This window comes from Paramisgurnus dabryanus, chromosome 14 (assembly GCF_030506205.2).
Source record: "Paramisgurnus dabryanus chromosome 14, PD_genome_1.1, whole genome shotgun sequence".
NCBI classification, from domain to species: Eukaryota; Metazoa; Chordata; class Actinopteri; order Cypriniformes; family Cobitidae; genus Paramisgurnus; species Paramisgurnus dabryanus.
In genome coordinates this window covers 36327661-36354506 of record NC_133350.1, presented here as the reverse complement: position 1 = coordinate 36354506, position 26846 = coordinate 36327661, and the positions used below count along the sequence as shown (strand labels likewise).

The window sequence follows — 26846 nt, the reverse complement described above, 5'->3', positions numbered from 1 at the left end:
GAGTCTATGTGTCAGGGACGAAAAACACACAGGGATCCCAGAGCAGATTAACAGAAATATTTATTAAGGAAATAACGAGTCAGATGGCAAACTGGGCACACTCTGCACACTGCGTTCCGCACACGCTCGGGCTCCTGCCACACGAGCGGTGGATGAGAGAGATAGGGCACACACACACAACGGGAGAAGGATCCTCCACTTAACTGGGTTCCACACCCTCAAAACACTGGCGGATGATGACTCTCTAGAACTGGTAACACAGTCTCAAAGTCTTCAGTGAGCAGCCAGATCGACCACAGCAGCAGAGAGAGCAAAGTAGAGCACGGGCAAACAAACCAACGACAAGACAAGACTAGAAATAGCTGGTTAAGAAACTAGTAGGTACAAACACAGCACAAACACTGGCGTACATAGACAAACGGATCTGCCAAGACACACTAGAGACACAGGGATTAAATACACAGACCAGACGAGGGGATAACAAGCAACAGGTGAGGAAGACAAGAGGAGGCAATCACACTGAACAGGAACACCTGTGAGGAAGCACACGTGAACCTGTAAAACACATACAAACACAAGACAACCACAATACAAACAAGACAAAACCATAAATATATTTATATATAAATAAATAAATGAATATATATATATATAAATATTATATATACACACACACACATGAAAACAGAACCCTAGACTAAACAAGACATAAAAACAAAGACTAGATAATACAAGGGAGCAGGGAAGAAGTCACAAGACACTGGAAAAACGTGGTTTAATATAACAATACCAAAACCACGTTCTCCCACACAAAACATGTACTGTTAGAACCCTGCCATACAAAACTAGATATAATTACCAACAAGATTAAGGCAGAGTCCTAACAGGACCCTCCCCTCAAGGGACGCCCCCTGGCGGCCCTCAAGGAGAGACACAGGACAAGACAGACTGAACACTGGACACTATCCACGAAAACATGACAAACACCAACAAAGGAAGACAAGACAGAACAACAAGAGGGTTAGGGTGGGACAACAAAAACAACAAACAAGGGAGGGGGGGCGGGGGAACAACAACGTTCACAGGAGGAGGGATGGGACTGGGACCAGGACAAGCCTTCTGACCCCGGGGAATAGCTGAGGGTTGGGTGCGTGGAGGCCGGGCAGGCCTAGCAGGGTTCTTAGGGGAGGAAACATTGGGAAAAACAAAGTCTGGTCTTGAAGGCTGAGGGGAAACAGGAACAGTGACAGGGGGCGCTGCGGCCGGCAGCGGCGGCGAGACAGGAATCATGACAGGGGCAATGACAGGGGGCTGCACAAACGGCAGGGGCTGCAGCGGTGGCTGCGCAGACGGCAGGGGCTGCAGCGGTGGCTGCGCAGACGGCGGGGGCTGCAGCGGTGGCTGCGCAGACGGCAGGGGCTGCAGCGGTGGCTGCGCAGACGGCAGGGGCTGCAGCGGTGGCTGCGCAGACGGCAGAGGCTGCAGCGGTGGCTGCGCAGACGGCAGGGGCTGCAGCGGTGGCTGCGCAGACGGCAGGGGCTGCAGCGGTGGCTGCGCAGACGGCAGGGGCTGCAGCGAAACAGAGGCCGGGGAGGCGGCAGCTGACTGGAGAATTGAGGAACCTTTCTTCCTCTTTTTCTTCTTGGGACGCGGAGCAGAGTACGGGGCAGGTGGAATGAGCGCCGTGGTGGGAGTGGCAAGATCCGTGGAGGACCCCTCGGACGCCGACTCCCACGAGATCCGCCTCTCGCGCTTCCCTCGAAGGCTGTCAGGCTGGGCAGAGCTTGTGGAGCTAGATGTGGTGGGTGCTGATCTCTCTGGGACCACCATCCCGACGACGCGACCCTCTGGGATCGGTGGCAATGGGTTAGAGGAAGCAACCTCGGCTGAGACCCCGGGCTGAGGACGATTCATGGCATAGTTCATCAACTCAATCAAGCCCAGGGACCTCCGCATGCCGAACTCGTTAGGGCTGAGAGGCTCATCGAGGCCACTGTTGAAGGCGATCTTGAGCTCCTCCCAGTCTAATCCGGTCCCTCCCATGGCATATAGAAACTCAGTCACAAAAGCGCTGCACCTTCTTCCCCGCTGATGACAACCGTGTAAAAGTTGAGCCCGACGGGCTCTGTCAGCTGGATTCTGCTTAGGTTGGTCCATATCTGCAGGATCCAGTCTTGGCAGATCCGTTCTGTCAGGGACGAAAAACACACAGGGATCCCAGAGCAGATTAACAGAAATATTTATTAAGGAAATAACGAGTCAGATGGCAAACTGGGCACACTCTGCACACTGCGTTCCGCACACGCTCGGGCTCCTGCCACACGAGCGGTGGATGAGAGAGATAGGGCACACACACACAACGGGAGAAGGATCCTCCACTTAACTGGGTTCCACACCCTCAAAACACTGGCGGATGATGACTCTCTAGAACTGGTAACACAGTCTCAAAGTCTTCAGTGAGCAGCCAGATCGACCACAGCAGCAGAGAGAGCAAAGTAGAGCACGGGCAAACAAACCAACGACAAGACAAGACTAGAAATAGCTGGTTAAGAAACTAGTAGGTACAAACACAGCACAAACACTGGCGTACATAGACAAACGGATCTGCCAAGACACTTCTTCTTCTTCTTCTCTTGATTTTATTGGCGGTTGGCAAACAACTTTCGGGTGCATTTACCGCCACCCACTGATCTGGAGTGTGGACTAAAGATCTATACTAACATTAACTGTTTTAGAGAAAAAAAAAAAAACAAAAAAAAAAACATAACAATAATAATAATATATATACTATAATTACACATCATTCTTTTTAATTCCTCAGACTCTATTAATTAATCTTGTTTTTCCCAAATATTTTAATAGGAGATCCCAACTCTTGTCCCCAGGAGACTTTACCAATATATTACTAATGTCTTGTTCTCCATTTTGCCTTACAGCATTTTTTAACTCTTCCTGCCAAGACACACTAGAGACACAGGGATTAAATACACAGACCAGACGAGGGGATAACAAGCAACAGGTGAGGAAGACAAGAGGAGGCAATCACACTGAACAGGAACACCTGTGAGGAAGCACACGTGAACCTGTAAAACACATACAAACACAAGACAACCACAATACAAACAAGACAAAACCATAAATATATTTATATATAAATAAATAAATGAATATATATATATATAAATATTATATATACACACACACATGAAAACAGAACCCTAGACTAAACAAGACATAAAAACAAAGACTAGATAATACAAGGGAGCAGGGAAGAAGTCACAAGACACTGGAAAAACGTGGTTTAATATAACAATACCAAAACCACGTTCTCCCACACAAAACATGTACTGTTAGAACCCTGCCATACAAAACTAGATATAATTACCAACAAGATTAAGGCAGAGTCCTAACACTATGATGTTTAGGTTGTAATTGAACTTTTCTTTAAAACATTATTATTGTCATAGTGGGACACTTAAAAAAAAAATAGGTAGGAAGTGCATTTGTAGAGCACTTGAAATATTACAAAGGCATACTTAATTAACATAGTTTATAGCAGTGGTTCTCAAACTGGGGTCCGGGGCCCCCAGGGGTCCGTGAGATGGTGCCAGGGGGGCCCCAGTTTAATGACTTTTTATAAAATACATTAATTTATCATGAATTCTGTGTAATTAAACCTTAGAAAATAAGGCTACTAACCAACAGCACTACTTTGTATAATTTAATATGTTTTGTTTAATTAAAATGTTACCTTTTGGAACAAGTTTGTCGAAAATTTTCTTTGGGGGGTCCGCAAAGGAATGCACCATACACAAGGGGGGCCGCACACTGAAAAAGTTTGAGAACCACTGGTTTATAGTAATTATAAGTATGATAGCAGTATGCACAAAATGTACTTAAACACAACTATAATTTGTGCTGCAATGGCTTTTTAAGTGTATTTCCATTAAAATGGCAATACAATCCAACTGTACTGTAAGTGTGCTTAATTACTCATAAATCTTGATTTTCTGTAGTGTTTTTAGTGCACTTGAAGTTTAAAAAAAGTTGTTCCATTTTAGTATACTATTTACACTTGAAGTGTAATCAAATAGATGTTAAGTTGAGGTTAATACATAATTGAGTACACTTAACTATACCCTTTTTCACAGTCTTGGGCATGTCAAATATTGGTAAAAACATTGGCTTTGAAGCATTTTTAGTTTTTGTGTAGCATCAGTTTTTATTTTTTTTTCTCCCTCATTTATTGTTAGTGGCTGTTTTTGCCCCATTGACTTCTATTATAACCACATTTTTTGATTGCAGAGCTATGACACCTTTTAATTTTGGTGTTTTTCCTTTTGCTAAGAGGTCAAATTTGTCATTTTTACTGTTGATCACCATGTGGCACTATTAACCCTTTAGTAGGCCTATGCAAAAACAGAGCTTAATTTCTGGCTTGTACATTGAGTTATATGGAGTATAACTCCATAATAAAATTATAGTATTGTGTGTATGTGTGTGTGTGTGTGTGTGTGTGTGTGTGTGTGTGTGCGCGCACATGCGTGTGTGTGTGTGTGTTATTGAGTTCATTGTTCAGTTTATTTGAAGTTGTTTTTGTGTTCATAATAGATGATGTTCAGAAATCTAATGCAGAGAAGATTTTTACAGAAAATCTTTTTTTTTTACACACACACACACACACGCACGCACGCACGCACGCACGCACGCACACACACATATGCAAATATGCTTTTATTATGGAGTTATACTCCATAAAACACAAAATGTAAGCCAAAAAATGGGGCAAAAACAGCCACTAACAATAAATGAGGGAGAAAAAAAATAATAACTGTGCTACACAAAAACTAAAAATGCTTTAAAATACAATGTTTTTACCAATCTTTGACATGCCCAAAACTGTGAAAAAGGTTAAAAAAATCCAGGTTACAATCACTTTTTATATTGAAAATCTGTCATTTTGTGTGTGTTTTTTCCCCAAATCCAGGTGCGTGCAAGAAGGAATTCTCCCTCTACAAGCTCTCCTGCGTAAAGTGAAGCCCACGCAATGTGCATGTTATTGTGAAACTATAATCATAATAATAAATAATAATGGCATAGCATTTTTATGTCTTTAAAAAAAAAAAATCGAGGATCGAATTGAAACGTGACCTTAGAATCGAAAATGTAACCGAATCAAGGATTTGGAGAATCGTGACACCCCTACTTCATTGTGAGACAAAAACCCTCCGCTTCGCATCTTGATCACACTGCTTATTTCTGCTATAACAACCAGATGCCTATAGATTATCCTTTTCTTAACATCCACAGAAAAACTGTTCTTCACACTTCAAAATGCAAAACAGAAAGGATTGTTTTAAGTTCATTTTAAAGAACGTTTTCTAGCAGATTTATTTTACTGTTTTAGTCAGTTGTATTTTTGTCAGTTTTGCTTATGTCAGCTAAGCTGAATTATTCTGATATTGACAGCCTTTCTGAAGTAATTATAGATTTGAATCAACAGAGACTGAAGGCCTATTTATCAAAGAATGATAACAGATTCTACTTCTTTATTTCTCCTGAGGGTTTGCTTTTGTTTACACTATCTAATGAGGCCTCCATGACTCGGGTGTAGCTTTTAGCACAGATGGTTGCTGATGTATAGTATTAAGGTTGATTATTGGGGGTCGTCGACATGAGCCACTTGATGAGTAGCAGCTAACATTTCTAATAAATGAATAAGCAAAAACATGCACAACATTTTTTTACACTGTAACAAATTCTGTTTCTCCTCCTCCTCAGTGTGTGAGTGTGTGGGTGACTAGAGGAGTGAGAAGCCTGCAACAGGAGTTAGGTACGTACACCAAACCGTACTGTGTCTGTGAATGTGTGGGTGAAATGATCTGTTTGAGGTGGGTCTGCATGTTTACAGCACTTCCTCTTTTAAGCAGGGATTTTGTTTTTCAGTTCAGTCGTGTTGTGCTGTATTTCTCTCGCTATCTTTCTCTCCCTCCCTTCATCTGTTCTCTTCACTCTCTGTGTCCATCTTATTCAACACTTCTCTTTGGATCTCCATTTTGTGTCATGATCTTAACTTTGGTTTGGGTTCTTTTGTTTACAAATGAACTCTGAACGTTTCTCTCTCTCTCTCTCTCTCTCTCTCTCTCTCTCTCTCTCTCTCTCTCTCTCTCTCTCTCTCTCTCTCTCTCTCTCTGTCACTCACACCATTATGTGCTTTTTACATTGTGTTGTCACCGTCATTTGCATGAGTGACGTTTGTATTTCCTCCACCAGCAACAGAACCAAGGAAGAGGAACCAAGGGCCTCTGTGGTGTGAAAGAGTGCCACAGTCACATGTCTCTACCAGTTCATTTCACCTCACACTGTTCCATAGGCAGGCAGTGGATTTCCGTACAGTGGATTTAAATGGGCAACCTTTAGATGCTGCCGTGTTCCAAGTGTTTCAAGTGTTGGTGAGTGACCTGTGGTTGCACTGTCTTAAAGGATTTACAGATCTGTTCATGTGCTTGATAAGGATAGCTTTAATAAGTCTATTGGTCAGATGCATTTGAAGGTAAAGAATTCAGATAAAGGCATGTGAACATATACGTAATTATGTATCGTTAATAATTATGGGTTGTAAACAGTTTACTTTATTTATTTGCATGAGGAACTAAGGGCTGAAGTTAACATTGAGATGTACTTTATAACAATGTAAGTAAAATCCCTTGGCTCTCAAAGCGGTTTAAAAATGCTTTGCTTATAGGATTTTATTGAGAATACACATTTGTATATTTACTATATATCTACCATGTAAACCAGAAGACAACTACAAACTATACATGCAATCATGTAAGTATAGATAGATATACTGTATCTATATATATATTGGCAAATTAAATTGGGCTGTTTAGTGAGGTTTAAAAATTAAGGAGTAGTTTACAGTGTATATTAAAGAAAATTTTGTACACTATGTAGCATATTTAAGAATATGCACCTAAACAAAAAGGGGTTTTCGAATGAGAACAGTAAGTCTTTACTATAAAAACAAAAATAGCCCCTGCAGGGGAAAGTGTGATCATTAATCCGCAATCATGTTTAACAGGAATTGAAAGGAAAAATGAAAGCCAAATAATAGACTTTTAAAGTCTAATATTCACAAAGTGAAGGTGTTTTTGTTTAACAAATGTGGACCTGCACATTCCTGTGAATGTAAAAAATTCTAGTCTTTGAGGTTGGAGCTCATCTGTTATGCTATCATGTTAGCATTTTATCTTTCTAGAAATGAGTCATAACTTTACCACCACGTTTTTTTCACTCCTCCGATGCTTCTGCAATATGCAAATGTTGACCATGTGTTTGCAGTAAATATGAGATTCCTGTTAGACCCACAATAATATTTTTCTGAATTTCACTAGAAACATTAGCACATCCATGCACTAATGTTTCTTTTAAAACCCAGAGTAACCAGCCTTCTCTGATACTATGTTAAATATTCTATACCATCTACCCACTCTGTCCACTTTAATGATCAAGTAATGATCTGTTTATTTGTAATAAGATGTGTTTTCTTCAGCATTCTATTACCTGCATTCCATTTCAAACAGGGGATCGGGTTCTTTGATCTGAAGAAGTGAAGGTCTTAGAAAAAGAATAATAAAAACTGTTTCTTTCTTTAGGTAATTAGCTAGCTCCGTCTCCCAGCATCACAGGGGCTGTGTTACCATGGCAACTAGCAAGCAGACCTTTGTGAGAGCTACTGAGAATCAGTACTCAGTGTCTACTCAGAGAGAGGAAGAGATGCATGTAAAGGCCCCTTTAACAACAATGTATGTCCACAACGGTTCTGCCCCTGGACTGCAACCATATCGTCATGCTCCACCTGGGGCCTTGCAGGATGCAATGGTTGTACCACTGTTTGTGCCAAGAATGTGCAGCAACCAGCCTCTGCCCGCTCTGACATTGCATATAGCCAGCACTACAGATTTGCAGCAACAAAGGATGAGTGCTCCAGCAACCTCATCCAGACCCAAGTCTATCGGAAAGCATGTTTGTCCACACTGTGGTAAGGACTGTCTGAAACCCAGTGTGCTCGAGAAACACCTACGCTGCCACACAGGAGAAAGGCCGTATCCCTGTACCACCTGTGGCATATCTTTTAAGACACAGAGTAACCTTTATAAACACAAGCGCACCCAGGCTCATGCCCGCCTCTCCAGTGAATCTGACAAGGGCTCTTTCAGCAGTCAGGAGAGCACAGATATTTCAAAGGAAAACTGTATCAGTTCATCTCCTGAGATGCACGGTAAAGATTCAGCTGATATGAAGAACACTGATGGGGTTTTTCCTGCAGTGACAGTGACAACTCATTGTCAAGTGCACAAGTGCATAGAGTCTGGCACAGAATGGCCATTACACAAGACTGCCATGGACGGATTTAGCACAACACTAACACTGCAGGACAAAGTCAATACTTCAAGCAAAAATGTGGAGTTATCATTTGAGAGTAAAGACAGTTGTGCTCACAAAAACAGAAGCACCTCAGGTGAAAATGGGCATGTACCACTAACTTCAAACCGGACACCCCTTCAGAGGCAAGAAGCTTTATTTTCTAAGCCATGGGAGTCTCCCGGATCCCGGAGAAAGTCTCAGAGCCATGACAGCACAGACTCTGGTTTTAGTGATAGCAGTGAGCTTCATTCATCCAGCAGTCCTGGGTTAAGCTTACACGATCCTAGTATGGAATCATTACCAGAAACCACTATGAAACATCAAGAACTATGTGCCTCCCAAGCACCCTTAAAAATGAGCCCTGATGACATCAAAAGCAATGTATCTATTCAGGAGAAACAAAAGCTGGAGGAACGTATTTCAAAGCTTATTCATGAAAACAGTGTTTTGGTGGAGGATAAACAACTGGAAAATGTCCGTCCAAGGAAGACTGTATTGTCGAAGCAAGGAAGCATTGATCTTCCTGTGCCGTACACTTATAAAGATTCCTTTCATTTTGAAATAAGGAGCAGCAAACATATCGCAAGCTCCCAAAAACAAGACAGAGGAGGCGGGGATATTTACAGCTCTATGCCTACACAGGACTTTACTAGCCTGGAGCATGCACCGTTAACACGAAGCAGTTCTTTACCTTTTACCATGGGTGGCAAAAATAGTGATGGAGCAGTTAACCCAAATATAAGTAGAAGATGTAGTGCAGGGCATGTTAACCTATTTGGATCAACAGACCAACAAGCACCAATTCATCGCTCACTAGTGAGACAGGTAGCAGTTGATTGCCTGTCAAGTTTAAACGGATCCTCGGTTGACAGAGGTAGTATTAGTAGCCTTAGCTCAGATGGAGACAACACTGACACTGGAACAGAGACAAATATAAAAGGAAACTACAGGAAGAAAACACAGAAGTTTGACTACACAAAATGGCACACATACAAAGGTGGAACATTTCGGAAGCTCTACAACACTGGCAGAGACAGTCCTCTTAAGACCAAAAAGACTACATCTAGCATTGAGCAAACAGACAGTCTGGAAATTCAAGTTAGCCAACCAAGAGACAGTGTATCTGTGTCTCCAAACTTTACTTCCTGTTCTTTTGTGTGTAACCCCCAAACTGCCGAGATGTCTTTAGCACAGAAACCAAACCAGGTCACTTCATACATTCTTCTGAAAAGTCCTCTGGGGAAAACAGTAGAAGAACCCAAGCAGATGTTGATGTTACAAAATACTCAAAGCTCTGACTTCCATATCCCATCAGAGAGAAAGAAACAGCGAACTGGGAGCAATGTGCACATGCCCACTATGACAGGTCCTTCAATTAGACAGGTAAATGCAAATCTGTGGGGTTTAATGAGTAAACCGTTTCCGTCAACTTGTGGAACACACAGTTCCATCAAAGGTCCAGCACAAAAAGGCAACAAGCCAAATCTTCAGGCACAGAACAGCTTCATACAATTTTCAAAGGCAAATCAGTTGTTGTGTAAAACAACCAGCCCTGCTTTTTGTTTGATCAATATGGAGGGGACATCTGCCACACCTTCTGTTTCAACCAATAGTTTTACTCTGCCTGAAGCCAAGACCAGCTTTCCTCCCAAGTACCAACTAAAGATTCCTTCTTCTGCAGATGGAGTGTCGACGTCCTGCTCTTCTCCAACCCTTCCAGGATTCAGTCAAAGCCATCCAACAACAGTTCAATGTCATCCAGAGAACGCTTTTCCAAACTTAAAACAGAGTCAGGGTCTCTCAAAAGTCCCACCTTTTGAACAGAGTAAGCAATGTAAATTGTGTGAAACCACCTCGATACACACAGATTTCTCCTCATTGCAGAATCAAACAAACACTTTATCTAAAGTTTTGACACAGCTTCAGCCAACCAAACCTACATCAGTTTCACACATTTCACCTGTTGCACTTCCAACAGTGCAGCAACAACAAAGTAGTTGTACGAAGGATGTGGTGGAAAACCAGTCAACCAATCCTGTATCATCCTCTCATCCTCTCAAAACTTCAGAGAACATTCAGTCATTCACATCAGTAAGTTGTTCTGGATCTGCTAATACAACTATACAAATCTACCCTTCAGCAACTATGTCATCCACAATTCAAAATGACCATGTCCCCCCTGTGTTTACATTTGAGAAACCCTCTGGGCTTACAGAAGACACAGAATTTACTTCCTCTAAAATGGCTACTGATGACTTTCAAAGCTCCCATTCTGAGGGAAAAGTGACACTTTGGAGTGGTTCAACACAGTCCCAGGCTCAAAACACATTTTATGTACGAACAGCAGATCTTCAGATTGTCATGCAGCTGATTTCTGATGAACAGTTGGCACTAATAGAGCCTCAAATTGAAAAAATAGATTTCAAGCCAGCAGAAAGTTGTTCTGTGACTAGCATTTGCACAAATCAAATATCTCTTTCACAAGAGGTGTACAGTGATGATGTGACCACTGTGGGTGTGACACAGGACATGGTTAATTCAGAAAACAAAGAACAAATTGCTACTTTTTCAAACCTTCAAAATGCAATACATAATTCTAGTGCAAACCTCGGCACTCCATGTGTTTCATCTTGGTCACATCCACAGAAAAAGTTTCATATCTCAGCCTCAACAGGACAATTCAATGAAACAGATAAGATACCAAAGAATTTCCACGATAGAAAATCTGTTGGGTTTAATGTTACCACAGAGTTGCATCACAATCAAGCGTCTGGTGACAAACTAAGTGAACTTGATTTAGTAGACAAGAAACAGGACAACAAAGATCACAGTTTTGTTCGTAACCTAGATACAGTAAACTATTTAGACTCTAAAGTTACTTTCAGCCAGGATCAATCAGACACGAAACAAGAACTTAATATTGAAAAATTTGTTTTAAAAGAAAAGTTTTGTTTAATAGATTCAAATCACACACAAACAATAAAAAATATTAATCCAGAGGAGGCTAACAAAACAAGGCCTCTCATGCCAGTCACATTATTAAGAGATATTGAAGGGGTTCAACTGAACAGTCTGACAACTTCACAAAATGGATCTTGTTTTGCTGACAAAATGATCCAAATGACAACTCTCACAGAATCACAACAGATGCAAAAAGTGTTAATCTCCACAACACAACCTGATCAGAGCAAGTCATGCTGGGCTGCATGTTCAGCTACAGAAGAAATGAAAACATGTAGCACAGGTGAGCTCAAGCTTAGAGCCCATAGGAACGAAACTTTCTCTTCACACCAAACAACTACACACCATGAAATTCAGAAGGACTTTGGACGGACTCATGTTGACTACATTGAAAATGTTAAAGCCTACACCGTGACACCAAACAGGACTTCTAATTCCATTACTGAGGACAACTCTGAATTTGGAAATACTCCTGTCCATACACACCATGATAATCTGGATATATTTACAGGTGGGAGCACATTCTTTTATATTTACTATCCAATGTTGTCATATCTTTTTAGATACAGGGGCAGTGAAGTGTTTGCGTCTGACAGAGCAATATACAATAGCTATATACACTGCAGCGAGAAAATCATACTTTGGACTAACTTTTAAAAAATCACATTTATCACTGCCTATTTTGATATTTTTTTCATATTTACTATTAAATCCAAATAATGTTTTTTTTTAATAAAGTACTAAATGGATAGATAGTTTAATAGATTTATATATAAGATAATAGATGGTTTAGTAATAGTTTAATAAATTAAAATAGTTGACTGTAGTATGTTTATTTTAATTTCAAATGTTTTACTTTTTAGGAATAAAAACAACAGCCTATGAGTGCACTGGTATTATTAATGTAACGCCTTTTGATCAAAGCAACACTCCAGATAATTATATTAAGATATAATAACTTTCTTGTCGTAAGCAAATGCTCGACTCTTCAGCACGAATGTAACAAAAACTCATTGTTTTAAACTCATTAAAACAACACAACAGAATCCTAAACATCATTAATTCTCCTCCTGTTTACAGCTTGCATCATTTTATGAAAAATCTATAAAACTAACACTTTATTTTGACATTTACTCTCATCCAGTCCGATGCAAAGTATGCTGAAAACTGGAAATCTTCAGCAATATTACTTAAACTTGACACACAAATTATTCACATAGCCCTAACTCGAATGGATTAAGTTAGCGGATTGACATCAGTTGACACATGCTATAATTAAGATGTTTCAGCTATTTTAAGTAGATTCATTCACATAATATTTTTAAGGCAAAAAGTTCACATATAGCCAGGGCAGCTTGCTTTGCTGGGGGGATGTGTGGGATTTCCCCCTTTCTGGTCAATGTAATCCTGCCTCTGCTTAATTATTTTCATCCCCGGTGGGGATAAATTTATCCCCCTCTCAAAGTGATCAGTGATACTACAGACGTGGCGAGACGCATCACAAAACTTTTCACGGATTCGTGGTTTGATTAAAGTCAATTTTATTTTAAAATGCGCTACTTTGTCTGGCTCTGATATAGCTGCCGCGCAGCCTCTCTGTATTCACTCTGAAGACTTGCTCAATGTCACGCCTACGGCGCTATCTGATTGGTTACACACCCGTTTACACCTCACGAGTAATGGCCTATCAACACTTGCGAGATGGTTTTGGAGCTGTGTGTCGAAACGAAGGAAGGCAGCTATTCAGCAGCATATTAATAAAGCAGGAATAAACATCACAATCTGATTATCTGTTTATGATGACAAGCAGTGTTATTGTCCCAGTCACACCACTGAGAATGGCCGAGGTTACCCATATGATAAACGCCAATGAGGCGATTAGCGAGGCCTGGGCGCGTCCAGTTCGTGACTAACGTAATGCATCTGTATTTTCTATCATTTCACTGTAGCACAGAATCGCAGTGTAACTTAAAGTTAACGTTTATTACTTTAAAAGCAGCAGTAAAGCTGTTTCTACTGTAATGGTTTAACTTTGCAACCAATACATAATTCATATTTATTTTTAAGTTGACACTACATTGTGCCATATAGTTTTGCCATTCAAGATTTAATTCTTGCATGTTTTTTCGTTGTGCATGATCACAGTTCATATGTGTGGGGAGAGAAAAGCTATAGAGTAAAAATATTGCGTTAGGCTGCTTCATGAGTTAATAAGAAAAAAGATTTTACAATTCCTGCAAATGCAGTGATGAAGTTCATATTCTCATGATTAATTTTTTATGAATTAAAATGTTTTGAAATGTGCTGTGGACAGAGGCGCATTCATTCGCGCAGGTTATTTTTGGAAAGACGATGTCCTGTAGCTCAGGCACAGGCACAGACCCACTTTTCAACAGGCCCACCTAAAACCTTTTTTTCTCCAAAAAACAACTTTTACTATATTCTAATTTTGTCAAGAATTATAAATTTTTTTTTTTGTTTTAAAACCATTTTAAAAAGCTGTTTATATTTTGATGTTTCTGCGCAAGTTCAGCAGACAGTGAGGTTCGGGTTTGTTCCAATGAGAGCTCGTGAGCTGAGAGCACATGTCTGAATATTAAAAATATTTTAATTAGAAATATATATATTTTTTAAAATTTTAACGGATTTTTGTTAGGTCGGACAATGATTACCAAATTTCTCTCTCATGCTCCTCATAACCACTGAAAACAGTCAAAATTATTATGGACAGAAGTTAAAAGTGGTGTTTACAAAATGACTCATGACGAAATGTCACCGAAAGACGCCTATGAAAACATCCCCCCTCTGTTTTTTTCACAAATCGCACCCTGCATATAGCTATGCACAAAGTTGTGTTTGTAAATTTTTAAGTTAATCAAACTAGCTTTTTTTACTTTTTGAAAAGGTGTGCCCCAGTGACAAATTTCGTATCTTCATGTATCTTTATTTCTGAGAGGCTGTGTACACTTGGTATTAAGATGTGTTTTCATCAATCGGATCACAAGTGGATGATGCTAAAGAGTGTAAAACAGTGTTCATCGTCCACTTTGGACCACATTCAGAGGTAATCAAAAACACTTTCGACCGGATTGCTTTTGTGGTGCAAACACGCATGTGGTCGAATGTGTTCAAACAGCCACACGAGACCACCTACTCTCCACCTATTTTTCTAATCTGTGGTACTAAACACAATGTATTACATCTTTTTGACTTCTAGCGAGGACTCACAGTGGACAGTGCTATCTTTAGGCTTTCATTGATAAAACTTAAGCGGCATCTTTCATTAGTTTCATTTTGCGAGCATGTGAAAGTTGCGCAATCATATTTCATCAAATGCGCTGAAAAATTAGATGAAAGCACTTACATATACATGTACAAAAACACTCTGCAGCACGTTTACACAAGCAGCGGACACTGACATAATATTAGTTTGCGTCAATTTAAACCCGTCAATTTAAATCCGTAATTTTAAACGAAACCAGAGGGACTTGCCCAAGTCTCCACAAACCATCCCCTCAAAGTAATTAGGACAGATGCGGTCGAAAATGGACAAAGGATACAGATTTAAATACCAGGTGTAAACGGAATGCATCTCTCTTGTCCACTTGTGATCCGATCAACGAAAACACATTTTAATACCTAGTGTAATAGCCCCTGAGAATGTGTATATGAAAATATCACGGGTGAGATAGCACTTTTTCTCCACCAGGTGGTGACAGAAGTTCATAACTTTTCAGCTCCCACATGGTCCACTTTTGGTCATATCTTAACGTTCCTGATATGCCCTTAGGGGGGACATTCTTCATAGGCTATTCTGTGGTCACATAGCAACGTTACAGAAAGGACATCTGGAACATTAACAGAACGCACCCACATGGTCCTCTCGAACTGATTTTGCCAAGTGGTTGATGTCCTCAGGCAACAGATTGTGTTGATCCAATGACAACATTTTTCTAAATAAAACCTAAACCCACCCCAAACCCTAACCATAACCAAACCCTAAAATCAGCAGGACATGATAAGTTAAAAACAATGGTCTAGAAACCGCTAATCCTGGTTGTAAGCTTAAACTTAAAACAAACTGTAAACTTATTTCTAAAATATGTGAGGTTGAGTAAAATGTTGTCCCAGGGTCAACATAATGTTGTCCTGAGGACATCAACCACTTGGCAAAATCAGGAGAGCCGTCCTCGCTCAGTCATATAAAAACGTTCCCAATTTGACTGTAGGGCCGTTCCAAATTGGTCCTTCTGTTGTTACATAAGGACGTTACAGAAAGAACACTTAATTCATTAACAGAATGGTCCAGCACGGTCCTCTGTTGGTCATATTTATTACAATGTTTCTAATATGACTGTGGGCGAAGTCACATATTTTATCATGAAGAAAAAGTCTAAAAAGTTTATCATGAAGAAATATTTTGTCATGACTAGAACCCTTTAAAATTTGTATTTCTAATAGGAGACAATATTTATTTCAAACCAGATTTACAATAAAAAGTAATTAATCTAAGAGGCAATAATAAACATAAATAATAAAAAAATAAATAAAATAATATAATAAAATAAATAATATTTTTTTTTATATAAATATAGCTGCAAAGCAGCGATGCCGGGGTCAAGCCAAAAAGGGCACAGAATGAAGTATCAGTAATGACTGTCTTGATTTTAGATCTAAGTTTTCAGTAGATTAAGGCAAAAATAGCAATTTTTCAAATCTTGAGACCACTTGGTGGCGCTGCACCAAAACAATAGATGGTGCCTCGGGTCATGATTGTGATGACACCCACCAAATTTGATATATTAATTATTAAGCAATGTTGAGATATAGCCTCAAATGACTTGACCACTAGGGGGCACTGCACCGAGACAATAGATGGTGCCTCAGGTCATGACTGTGATGACACCCACCAAATTTGATATATTAATTATTAAGCAATGTTGAGATATAGCCTCAAATGACTTGACCACTAGGGGGCACTGCACCGAGACAAAAGATGGTGCCTCAGGTCATGATTGTGATGACACCCACCAAATATGATGTACACACAATAAAGCGATCTGGAGATAAAGCCTCAAAACTCTTAACCACTAGGGGGCACTGAAAAGTTTACAAGGGCTTTCAAAAAATGTTGCTGATGAAATAGGTGGCGCTGTAACAAAACATTCCATGCACCCTCAGTTCATAACATTAACAAGTTGTGAAACATTCACCTATTCATACACTGTCAGCCATGCGAGAGCCATCCAGCTCATCGGGAGCAGTTGGGGTGTAGATGTCTCGCTCAAAGATATCTCAACACTTGGTCAGGTGGAGCTGGGGTTTGAACCACCAACCTTCCAATTTGTAGACAACCTACACTAACCACTGAACCAGTGGAAATACGCACATTAATATTCAAAACTTTTGCAAATATATAGCCTCAAATCCATTTCGGCGTGCTTGACATCATATTTGTTCATGCGCTATACAATAACTGACTGGTCTATCAAAATCTTTTTATGACTTTTTGTCTAGAGTCTAGATTGTGTGTATCAAATCCAAGCCAATCAAACAAATGCTGTAGGAAGAGTTTGAGAAGTTGGTATGCTTTGTAATTGAAAATGGCAAAACGTTTTGGTATCGTTTGACTCGGCATGCCTCAAGGAATCTAACAATAGCAATTTCATGATTTTAGACTAAATTTTGCAAATCTCTTTTCAAATCTCGTGACCAACCGTTCCATGCACCCTCAGTTCATGACATATAACAGTTGGGGTTATCACTCATGGACACCTCAAAACTTGGTCAAGTGGAGCTGGGGTCCGAACCACAAACCTTCCGATTTGTAGACAACCTACACTAACTACTGAACCACTGGCAATGCACACATTAATGTGCAAAACTTTTGCGAAGATATAGCCTCAAATCCATAAATTTAATATCAAGTTATAATTAGATATAAGCAAAAATAGCAATTTTTCAAATCTCGTAAAAACTATGTGGCACTGTGATGGAAACTGTGCACGCACGTCGCACACTCATGTCATGACTGCCATCAAAACTATTTTGGCAAAGATACAGCCTCAAATCTGTTTGTTCTCCCTCTACGTAAAATGTTATGACGCGGTATATGGAAACGGATTGGCAAATCGACACGAATTCCATAACTTTTTGCCATGAGTGTCTCTAGATGCTGAACACCCATTCTTTACGCAAATTGGACAAAAGCTCTAGGACGAGTTCGAAAAAGTAGGATTTACAAACAATTAAAAATATCGAAATAATTAGCATAACGGAAATGACGTCATATGGTGCAATCGAATCGGCATGAGCCAAGGAATCAGAAGAAACAATAATTGCATTTCTATGACGTATGGGTCAGCAGTTACAACCAAAAATGCAAGTGAAAATTTGGACTGTTGGTGGCGCTATCGGGTTTGACAAAGACACTCCAAATTTGGTGTCGGGACTATTTGGAATGTCCTCTTTGAGTGTGCCAAATTTCATAACTTTCCGACAAAAAAAGTTAAAATTCAAAATGGCCGACCCCCAAAATGGCCGACCGAAAACATTTTGGTATCGTTTGACTCGGCATGCTTCAAGGAATCTAAAAAATTTATAATTTTAGACTCAAGTTTGCAGTAGTTATAAGCAAAAATAGCCATTTTTCAATTCTCGTGAACAGTAGGTGTGACGAAACTGGGCACGAACCCTCAGGTCATGACTGCCATCAAAACTACAAAGTGTCGTGTGAATACGTTTAACTTTGGCAAAGATACAGCCTCAGGGTTTGACATATGGCGCTTTTCCATTGCATAGTACCCCACGGTTTAGTTTAGTTTGGGTCGGGTCAGCTCACCTCACTTTGGCGTGGTTAGCTTTTCCATCGAGTTTAGTATCACTTCATGCTGGGAGGGATTATAGGCGTGTCGTTATATTTACGCTGCCTACTGCTGTGACATCATACACGTGAGAGCGTTGTTGTACATTCCCATACATTCATTTATTTCTCAGTCTGCACCAAAAAAAAAAATTGGCCACCACAAATAGATGTTTGCACATCGCGTTTATAACTACCTCTGTCTCACATGACAGTTTCTGTTCAAACACCCGACCCGTGGCGTCAGTCGACGGGTTGCTGAGCCTCATTCAGGTTGCATTTAAGCATATATAATGCGGACGTGCACGTCGCGAATGTGCCGCCACAAACTGCAAGTCTGGAAAAAACTGTTATGGTGTCCCGGATTCTCAACTTGCGGATGTTTTTTATTGCTAAAAGGGTGTTTGGAAACTTAAAGCAGAACACAGATAACAACATTTTTACTAGCAGTAAGCTAAAGCTAATATTTACATTATAGCGATAACGTGACGATTCTCTCAGACCAATCAGTGATCTACTGTTTTTTGCGTCATGTTTGGTATCAGCTCGGGTCGCTTGGAACCCCATCCGAGGTGGTACGAAAAAAAGTATCGGTACTACGTACTGCACCCAATGGAAAAGCTCCCAAAAGTAAGCTGACCCGACCCAAACTAAACTTAACCGTGGGGTACTATGCGATGGAAAAGCGCCAATAGACACTCCAAATTTGGTGTGATGACTATTTGGAATGTCCTCTTTGAGTGTGCCAAATTTCATAACTTTCCTACGTACGGTTCTATGGGCTGCTATAGACGCAATGGCGGAAGAAGAAGAATAATAGATAATAATAAGAAAACTAACAATCCCAATAGGGGTCTTGCCCATTCTGGGCTTGACCCCTAATTAAATAAGACTTAGAAAATATTTTTAATTCACAGTTAATACAACGGGGGTGTCAATGTGCAGTAGGCTATACAAACAATGTAATAAATAATGTAAAAAAATACATGAATGAGTCAGTGTGCATGATTGTATATCAGACAAAGACTTACTGGGTGTTTTTAGAGTTTTTGGTTGAATGGTTATTTTGATAATGTGAGTGAGTTTTAGTCCTTTCTGTTGTCTTTGTTCTTTAAGCAGTTGTTCATATAAGACTTATGACTGGTGCTGCCCCAATGACTTTTGTATCTTCATGTACCTTTATTTCTGAGAGTGTGTATATGAAAGTAGCACAGGTAACATAACACTTTCTGTCCACCAGGTGGTGACAGAAGGTCATAATTTTCAATCTCTTCCTATAATAGAATAGCTGTTTAAGAACAGATGACTTTATTTCTCTTACAGCTTAATTATGTGATGAAGTCCAAGCAGAATATTCTAAACGACTTATTTTCACTTCTATGAAAATCATTTTCCACCCACAGGAATAATTCAACTTCACAAATCATTTTCCAATATAACTATCCCAGGTGTGATCTATTCAACATTCAAGAAGAATGTTTTCCCTTACTGTTGCTCTTGGCCTAACAAACCTAAATATGAAAGCATTTCCTATTTCATTTGTAAATATTACATGCTTAATTTAAAGCAATGATATAGGTGTATTTTAATATATAATAAATTAATGCCCACATAGAGGTTGATGTTATTGCAAGCTTTCACAATGTTTCCAAAAAGTTATCTTAAGGGGACCAACAATTTTAACCTTTATATAAAATTAGGCACATTCCTAGCATATCATCTTCAAGAGCTGCAGTTCAATGTTCCTTATTTTACTTTATGGGATGTTCTATTTTGGTTATATCATGGTCATATAAGAACGAGCGGATGTTTGGAACAGTGACAAAACCTTCCCACATGGTCCACTTTTGGTGAGATACAAACATTTCCTAAATGACTGTAGGGGGATATCCCATGCTAGTTATTCTGTGGTCACATGAGAATGTTACAGAGAGGACACTTAGGACATTAACAGAATGTTCCCAAATGGTCCTATTTTATTCATATTGTAACATTCCCGATAATAGGGCCGGCGCTACCTATAGGCAGAGTAGGCAAATGCCTAGGGCCTCAGGCTTGGAGGGGGGCCTTCATAACCGCTAAATCCATGTGCGCTAGTCTGACAATCACTACTGACAGCAATAAATAAAGTTTTAAAGTCAGTTATTATTAAAATAAAAAACAACTTCAGGCGCATAAATATTTAATGAATGTTTGATATTAATGAGAATATATGAATCAATCCTTATTAGGGGTGTCTCGATTCGGTTACATTTTCGATTCTAAGGTCACGATTCAATTCGATTCTCGATTAAAAAAAATTTTGAAGGACATAAAAATGCCATGCCATTATTATTTATTATTATGATTATAGTTTCAGAATAACATGCACATTGCTTGGGCTTCACTTTACGCAGGAGAGCTTGTAGAGAGAGGATTCCTTCTTGCACGCACCTGGACTTAATGCGTGCGTCTTGGACTCCTTCTAGCACCTGAAACAAAACCAGCACGTCATGAGCAGATGCGCTTCTCTCTATTTCCCGTGCACACCCTCTCGCATCTGTCCGAAGTCTAAACATAAACTAAAGTATTAATCCTTACGTATTTGTTCAGTTTTATGCGTTTCATGCGAGCTGAGGCAAACTATCGCTTTTGATTAAAATATAACCCGCTGCATCTTGGCGCCGCTCTCACTCTCGCGCACGTGCAGAGAGCTGCGCTCTGTCCGAAGTCAGATCACTAGGTAGTAATCCTGTTTATGATATGCATTTCAAGGAGTTGTAGCAATACATCCCTCGTGTTTAAAATATAAAACGCGTTCCACTGGACAGATGTTTTCAAAGGCACCTCTGATAGTTTTTTTTTTTTTGCCGCTTGGCAAGCCGACCGGACGTGACATGGGGGCGTGGCAGCATCGACGATCCTATTTTTTTATTCGAAGTTCGAGGTTGTGACTTAATTTCGATCGATTTCGATTTAATACATGGCTGCAAAAAACCTGTAACATAAATGGACTGAATTTTATCAACAACTTCAATCTTTTCTGGAGTCAGAGACAACTATTTAAACAGGATGGCATCCACCCAAACAGACTGGGTGCAAGAGTGCTAAAGGAAAATATCTATTTCTCCCTTTATCATCCTTCATCAGTGTGTGCCAATCCACTCAACCTGAATGGCACACACACACCTGGACAGAGTATGAATGACCACAGGACTAGTCTTCAGCACCTGAATGGACATGACATTGACAGATCCCACAAGGACAGAGATAACACCACGCAGCCACAACAACCACTGCTCATGGACACAATCTCGGCTGAGTCCTGCCCACAGAGCTCACAACAGTCAGACTGTGTCAGATTAGAACTGTTCCAAGATTCAGCACCCAAGGACGACTTTCTGGAAAACAGCCAGGGAAACCAGGACAACATATCACAGCCTCCGGTCACATCAGAGCAACAGGACTCTTCACTAGATATGTCATTCCTCTCTCCAGCATCCCTGCTTTTGACCTTCTCCGGAAAAATGGAGGAACTGGATTATGCTGGAACTAAACTATCCCACTCTATTGCTGCAAGCCCCCAGATTTCAACCAGAAAACGGGAAGCCCCACAACCACCAAAACCAGTGGGCCCAGTTCCCCCTCCTCGCCCTGTGAGAGCTCTTCGGTCTCAGACACTACGCCAAGGCACACACCCTCCTGCATCTACTGTAGGTGAACCAAAAACAACTGATAATGGCTCTCAGTGATTTGTGTCGGGTTCCTGCTATGAAAATACTAATACTTTCAATTGTATAAATAACAAGCAGGAACTCAGTGTGCCTATATCTTTCTCTATTTCTGTTTTAGTACATGATAGAAAGCCCAAGGCTGTATCAAACCATGTGGCAAATCAATCTAATCTGCTGCCTGTTACATATCAAACTAAGATCTCTGTTAGGGAAAAAACTAGTACTGTTAAGTTAGCACTTTTAAACATCTGTTCACTTAAAATTAAATCACTTCTAGTCAGCGACTTAATAACCACAAACAACCTGGATTTTATGTTTCTAAATGAAACATGGCTAGAAGAAAGCTACAGTGCAACAGTCTTTAATGAAACAGCCCCTCCTAACTTTACTTTTAAGAGTGTCTGCAAAACTGCTAGGAGAGGTGGAGGTGTAGCTGCTCTTTTTAAAGATGTCTATCAATGTAAGCAAGTGTCATATGGGAATTACCCGTCTTTTGAATATCTAGGTATTGTGTTGAAAGGTACCCCACGCATTCTACTTATCATTATTTACAGGCCCCCAAAATACTCTCCAGCATTTCTTGAGGACTTTACAGAACTGTTATCAACGATTTCCTCAGAGTTTGACTGTTTTGCTATTGCTGGAGATTTTAACATTCACATAGATAAGCCAGAAAGCATTATGACAAAAGATGTCACAGCTGTTTTAAATACTTTTGATCTGACTCAACATGTACATGGACCCACACACAATCGTGGATGCACTCTTGATTTAATTATCAGTAAGAGTGTAAACATTTCATCAATTGTTATTAAGGATGTAGCACTGTCTGATCATTTCTTTATTTTCTTTGATATATTAATCTCCCCTACTATTGAAACTAGATCTGTGTCTCTCAAAAAGAGATGCTTAAATGAGAACACCAGTATGCTATTTATGAAGGCTATATCTTTAACACCAAGCCTATCTGCAGACTCTGTTGATTTTCTCCTTGATTCCTTTAATTCGAAAGTTAAGAGTGCAATCGATGATATTGCTCCTGTAAAAGTCAGGAAGAAGAATGGCAGGCAAAAATCACCTTGGAGAAACTCAACAGAGGTGCAAAATATGAAGAGACAATGCAGAAAAGCTGAGCGCATGTGGCGGAAGACAAAACTTGTAGTCAATTATAATATCTATAAAGATAGCCTTCGTGTTTTCAGTGTGGAACTAGGCAAAGCTAGACAGACTTTCTTTTCAAATATTATAAACAACAACATAAATAACACACGCACTCTTTTTGCTACTATAGAGAGACTAACAACCCCCCCAAGTCACATTCCAAGTGAAATGCTCTCAGACAGCAAATGTAGTGAGTTTGCTAACTTCTTCTCAGAGAAAATCAATAATATCAGAAAGGTGATCAGCACTTCCTTGAGCTGCTCCAGGGTCAGACAAGTCAGACCACAACATCAGAAAGTAGTTACGATGTCTGATTTCGAAGCAGTTGATGGTAAAAATTTGAAAGAAACAGTACAGCATCTTAAAATATCAACCTGCGCCCTTGACACACTACCAACATCTTTTTTCAAAAGTGTCTTTAACTGTTTAGAAGCAGATCTCCTAGAAGTGGTAAATTCATCACTTAACTCTGGGACTTTTACAAAGTCCCTTAAAACTGCAGTTGTTAAGCCCCTCCTGAAAAAGAGCAACCTAGATAACACTGTATTGAGCAACTACAGACCAATTTCAAATCTTCCTTTCATAGGCAAGATCATTGAAAAAGTTGTTTTCAATCAGCTGAACAAATTCTTAATTTCTAATTAGCACTATGCTGCGTACGAACTGATTGCACTATATTTTATATGCACTATTTTAATTATTTTTATTTCTCTTGTTTTTATTCTTATTTTTAACTGTTTTATACTTTTATTCCTGTTTTATTCTTTTTCACACATTTAAACAGTTTTTATTAAAACCACATTTATTTTCTTTTAATTGATATTTTAAATTCATGTATCTTTGATTTCTTGTTTCCTCATTTCTATGTAAAGCACTTTGAATGACCTCTGTGATTGAAATGTGCTATACAAATAAACTTGCCTGCCTGCCTTCCTGCCTGCCTAAAATCGAAATCGTGACACCCTTAATCCTTATCGCCAACACTGAGAGAGTTGCGTGGCGTAATCTTGTTTTTTTTACGGTCGCTTTTTAAAACGTTTGAAAATGACTTACCTACAGTAAAGCACAATAGCCACAAGTCCAAAGCTAAATTTTTCCCTATAGACAAGTTTTTGAGCCGTTTCCGCTCTACGTCTTAAACTCCTCCCATGGATGCAACCCACTTCCGTTCTGTCGGGCTGGGTTTGTTTTGCTAGCTAGCTCTGTTGTGCTGACAAAGCACTGATATCACAGTGACAAAGAGGATATAACAATTACAACATGAAGAAAAGTGGTTCGGGAACGACGTGTGCGGTAGTTGGTTGCAAACACTCGAGAAAGCACCTGAACGGACACTACTTTAGTACTTTGAGTAAATTTTCCAAGCATCTGTGCTTTATCAGAGTTTTTTATCAGAAAAATTACTTTACTAATAAATGTTCACTACATTCTAAAGCATATAATCATACGGTGTATTCCTTTTATATTGCATATTCAAATTTATTTAATACCTAATTACATAAAAATTTTACTTAAGTAAAAGTAAAAATAATTTTAGATGTTTAATGTACTTAAATATTAAATATAAACCAAAAAATTATTTAAAAAAATATAGTGGAGTAAAAATTATGATAATATGCTTTGGAATGTATGTTTTCCAAAGAAAAACACTGATAAAATGCAAATACATGAATATTTACTTTTTTGTAGAAAGTAAAAATACTCAAGTAGTGTTTATTACTTGATTATTACTCTGTTTATTTGCTTATTTAATATCTTTGGAATTGGAATATGTTCTATATGTGTGTGTTCATTTTATATATGAAGAGCTCTTTTCCAAAACGTAATAAACACCATTTAAAAAAAATGACTTTGTCATGTCATTTTGCTGCTCCATCAACGTTTCATGACAAATCACTATATTTAAAATGTACCGCAACAAGCAGTTTCTTTCCAAACTGCAATAAGCGCGATAAGTCAAACAAATCTTATTCTCTCCCTCTCATTTTTTCGGTGCTGATGCAGTGGTGACACGTCATATAAACAGCACCTAAAAGCTGTCTCAAAGAACCAGCAAAAGTAATGAATATGTAAAATATTTCAATGAGACATTTTAATTGTTTATTAATAAACAAGTGTTTGGTTCATGATGATATCAGATCCAGTTCATGCCTCGGAGGATTTCAGATTGTCCATTGCTTTTCAATCTATTGCCATGGATTGCACAAAGTAAGTTAGGATCAAATCTTGCTGTATGTTATGCTGGGCCACGTCTTCATGTTATCCTCCCAGTTCTGCACTGAATTCGGGTGGGGGAGAGTAACGCAATCTCCAGTCAAAGTAGTAGAGCCGTGTTCCCAAATCGCTGTATTTACACCGGCAGACGCTGCCCAAACCATGGGCGCGGGAAGTGGGGGTGCTGCAGGTGCTGCAGCACCCCCTGGTGGCAAAGGTTGACCATAAAATGATAGCTTATAAATATCTCTGATTGTTGTTTGTTACTGTTCATATACATTTTGTATGTCATGTTTGGGCTGTGTGATGAAGATAGAATGATTAATTTATTAATTTTAAAATGATTTAATTCATTTCAGTGTGTATAAGCCGATCAGATTTGTTTTGTGACGACGTGAATGCGATTCAGCCCATACGCTGCGTATGAACATAACAAACAAGCACGCACACTCACAGCCACATAGAACGAATTACTAGGCTATCTGTAGCCTATCTATCAGCTTCGCAATGTCTCAGAAGAGAATTTTGGATTTTTTTTTCAATAAAACAGCCCAAAAGTCCCGAGGACTAGCGTTATTTGTCCAAACGACTCACATATCAGAAAAAGGTAATCTTTTCAAAAACTATTTAAAAATATAGCCAAATTGTTTCGTGGTGTTTAACGCACATGTAAATGTAAAATAACATTTAAAGTAAACATTTAAAGTAAAAAAGATTGAATTAAATTATTAAAACGACATGAAAGGAACTAAATTGTATAATAAGGAACATGCGCATTTAAGAGTGGTGGGTATTAAAAAATTTATATAAATTATTACCATGCATCGATTTTAATGTTAAACATCTATAAATCCAAATTAAAACATATGAAATATATTCCAACAATTTAGGATATGATGTTTGAATTTTAAAGTCGAAAAATATCTTATTTTTACACCGCCGTGCAGAAGGCATGCAGGCAATTTGAAACAAAACTTAAGACAAAAAAATATTACATTTACGTTTAAAAATAGAATTAAATGAAACCCGTGAATTGAAAGGTCCACTAATCGCCTTAACTCGATGAAGTTTCCATGTTAGAATTTATACATATTAAAAACTTAAGCAAAGGAAACAAAGAAGGCATAGGCTACTGGCACGAGTGAGAATGTATAACTGGTTCCATTCCTCCGACTTTCCTCCAAACTTGCTTAAAGTTAATTCTCCTGTTTTTCTTTTTTTCTTTACATCTTCAAACTCCATGTTGCACTTAAGCTTCATCATACAGAACAGCAGACCCGTGTGTGATGCGTGCCAGAGGAGACTCCGCACATGACTCGCGTTGCATTTTGTAACTTTTACAAATCATTTTGTAGTTTGTGTAACTTTTTGGACACATTTGTTACTTTGGCCTTAATATAGTCTATATATAATATTTCTGATTATATGGCATAGTTTTCTCCCCACCCAATGAGGCTAATAAAGTAATGATTAAAACATATGCTTAATCAACGGCCGGCCCGAAG

The 26846-nt window shown here is 39.2% G+C and overlaps 1 protein-coding gene across 1 annotated transcript in view; it reads left to right on the top strand.

Moving 5' to 3' along the window:
• Positions 1 to 5801: 5801 nt before the first annotated feature.
• The window catches only part of znf831 (zinc finger protein 831), a 43504-nt gene continuing 22459 nt past the window's right edge, over positions 5802 to 26846 (top strand). Inside the window, exons 1-3 of the mRNA XM_065273057.2 lie at positions 5802 to 5833; positions 6274 to 6452; positions 7659 to 11902. Of these exons, the coding sequence (XP_065129129.1) occupies positions 7705 to 11902 (4198 nt within the window). The 5' untranslated portion in view covers positions 5802 to 5833; positions 6274 to 6452; positions 7659 to 7704. The remainder of the gene's footprint in view (positions 5834 to 6273; positions 6453 to 7658; positions 11903 to 26846) is intronic.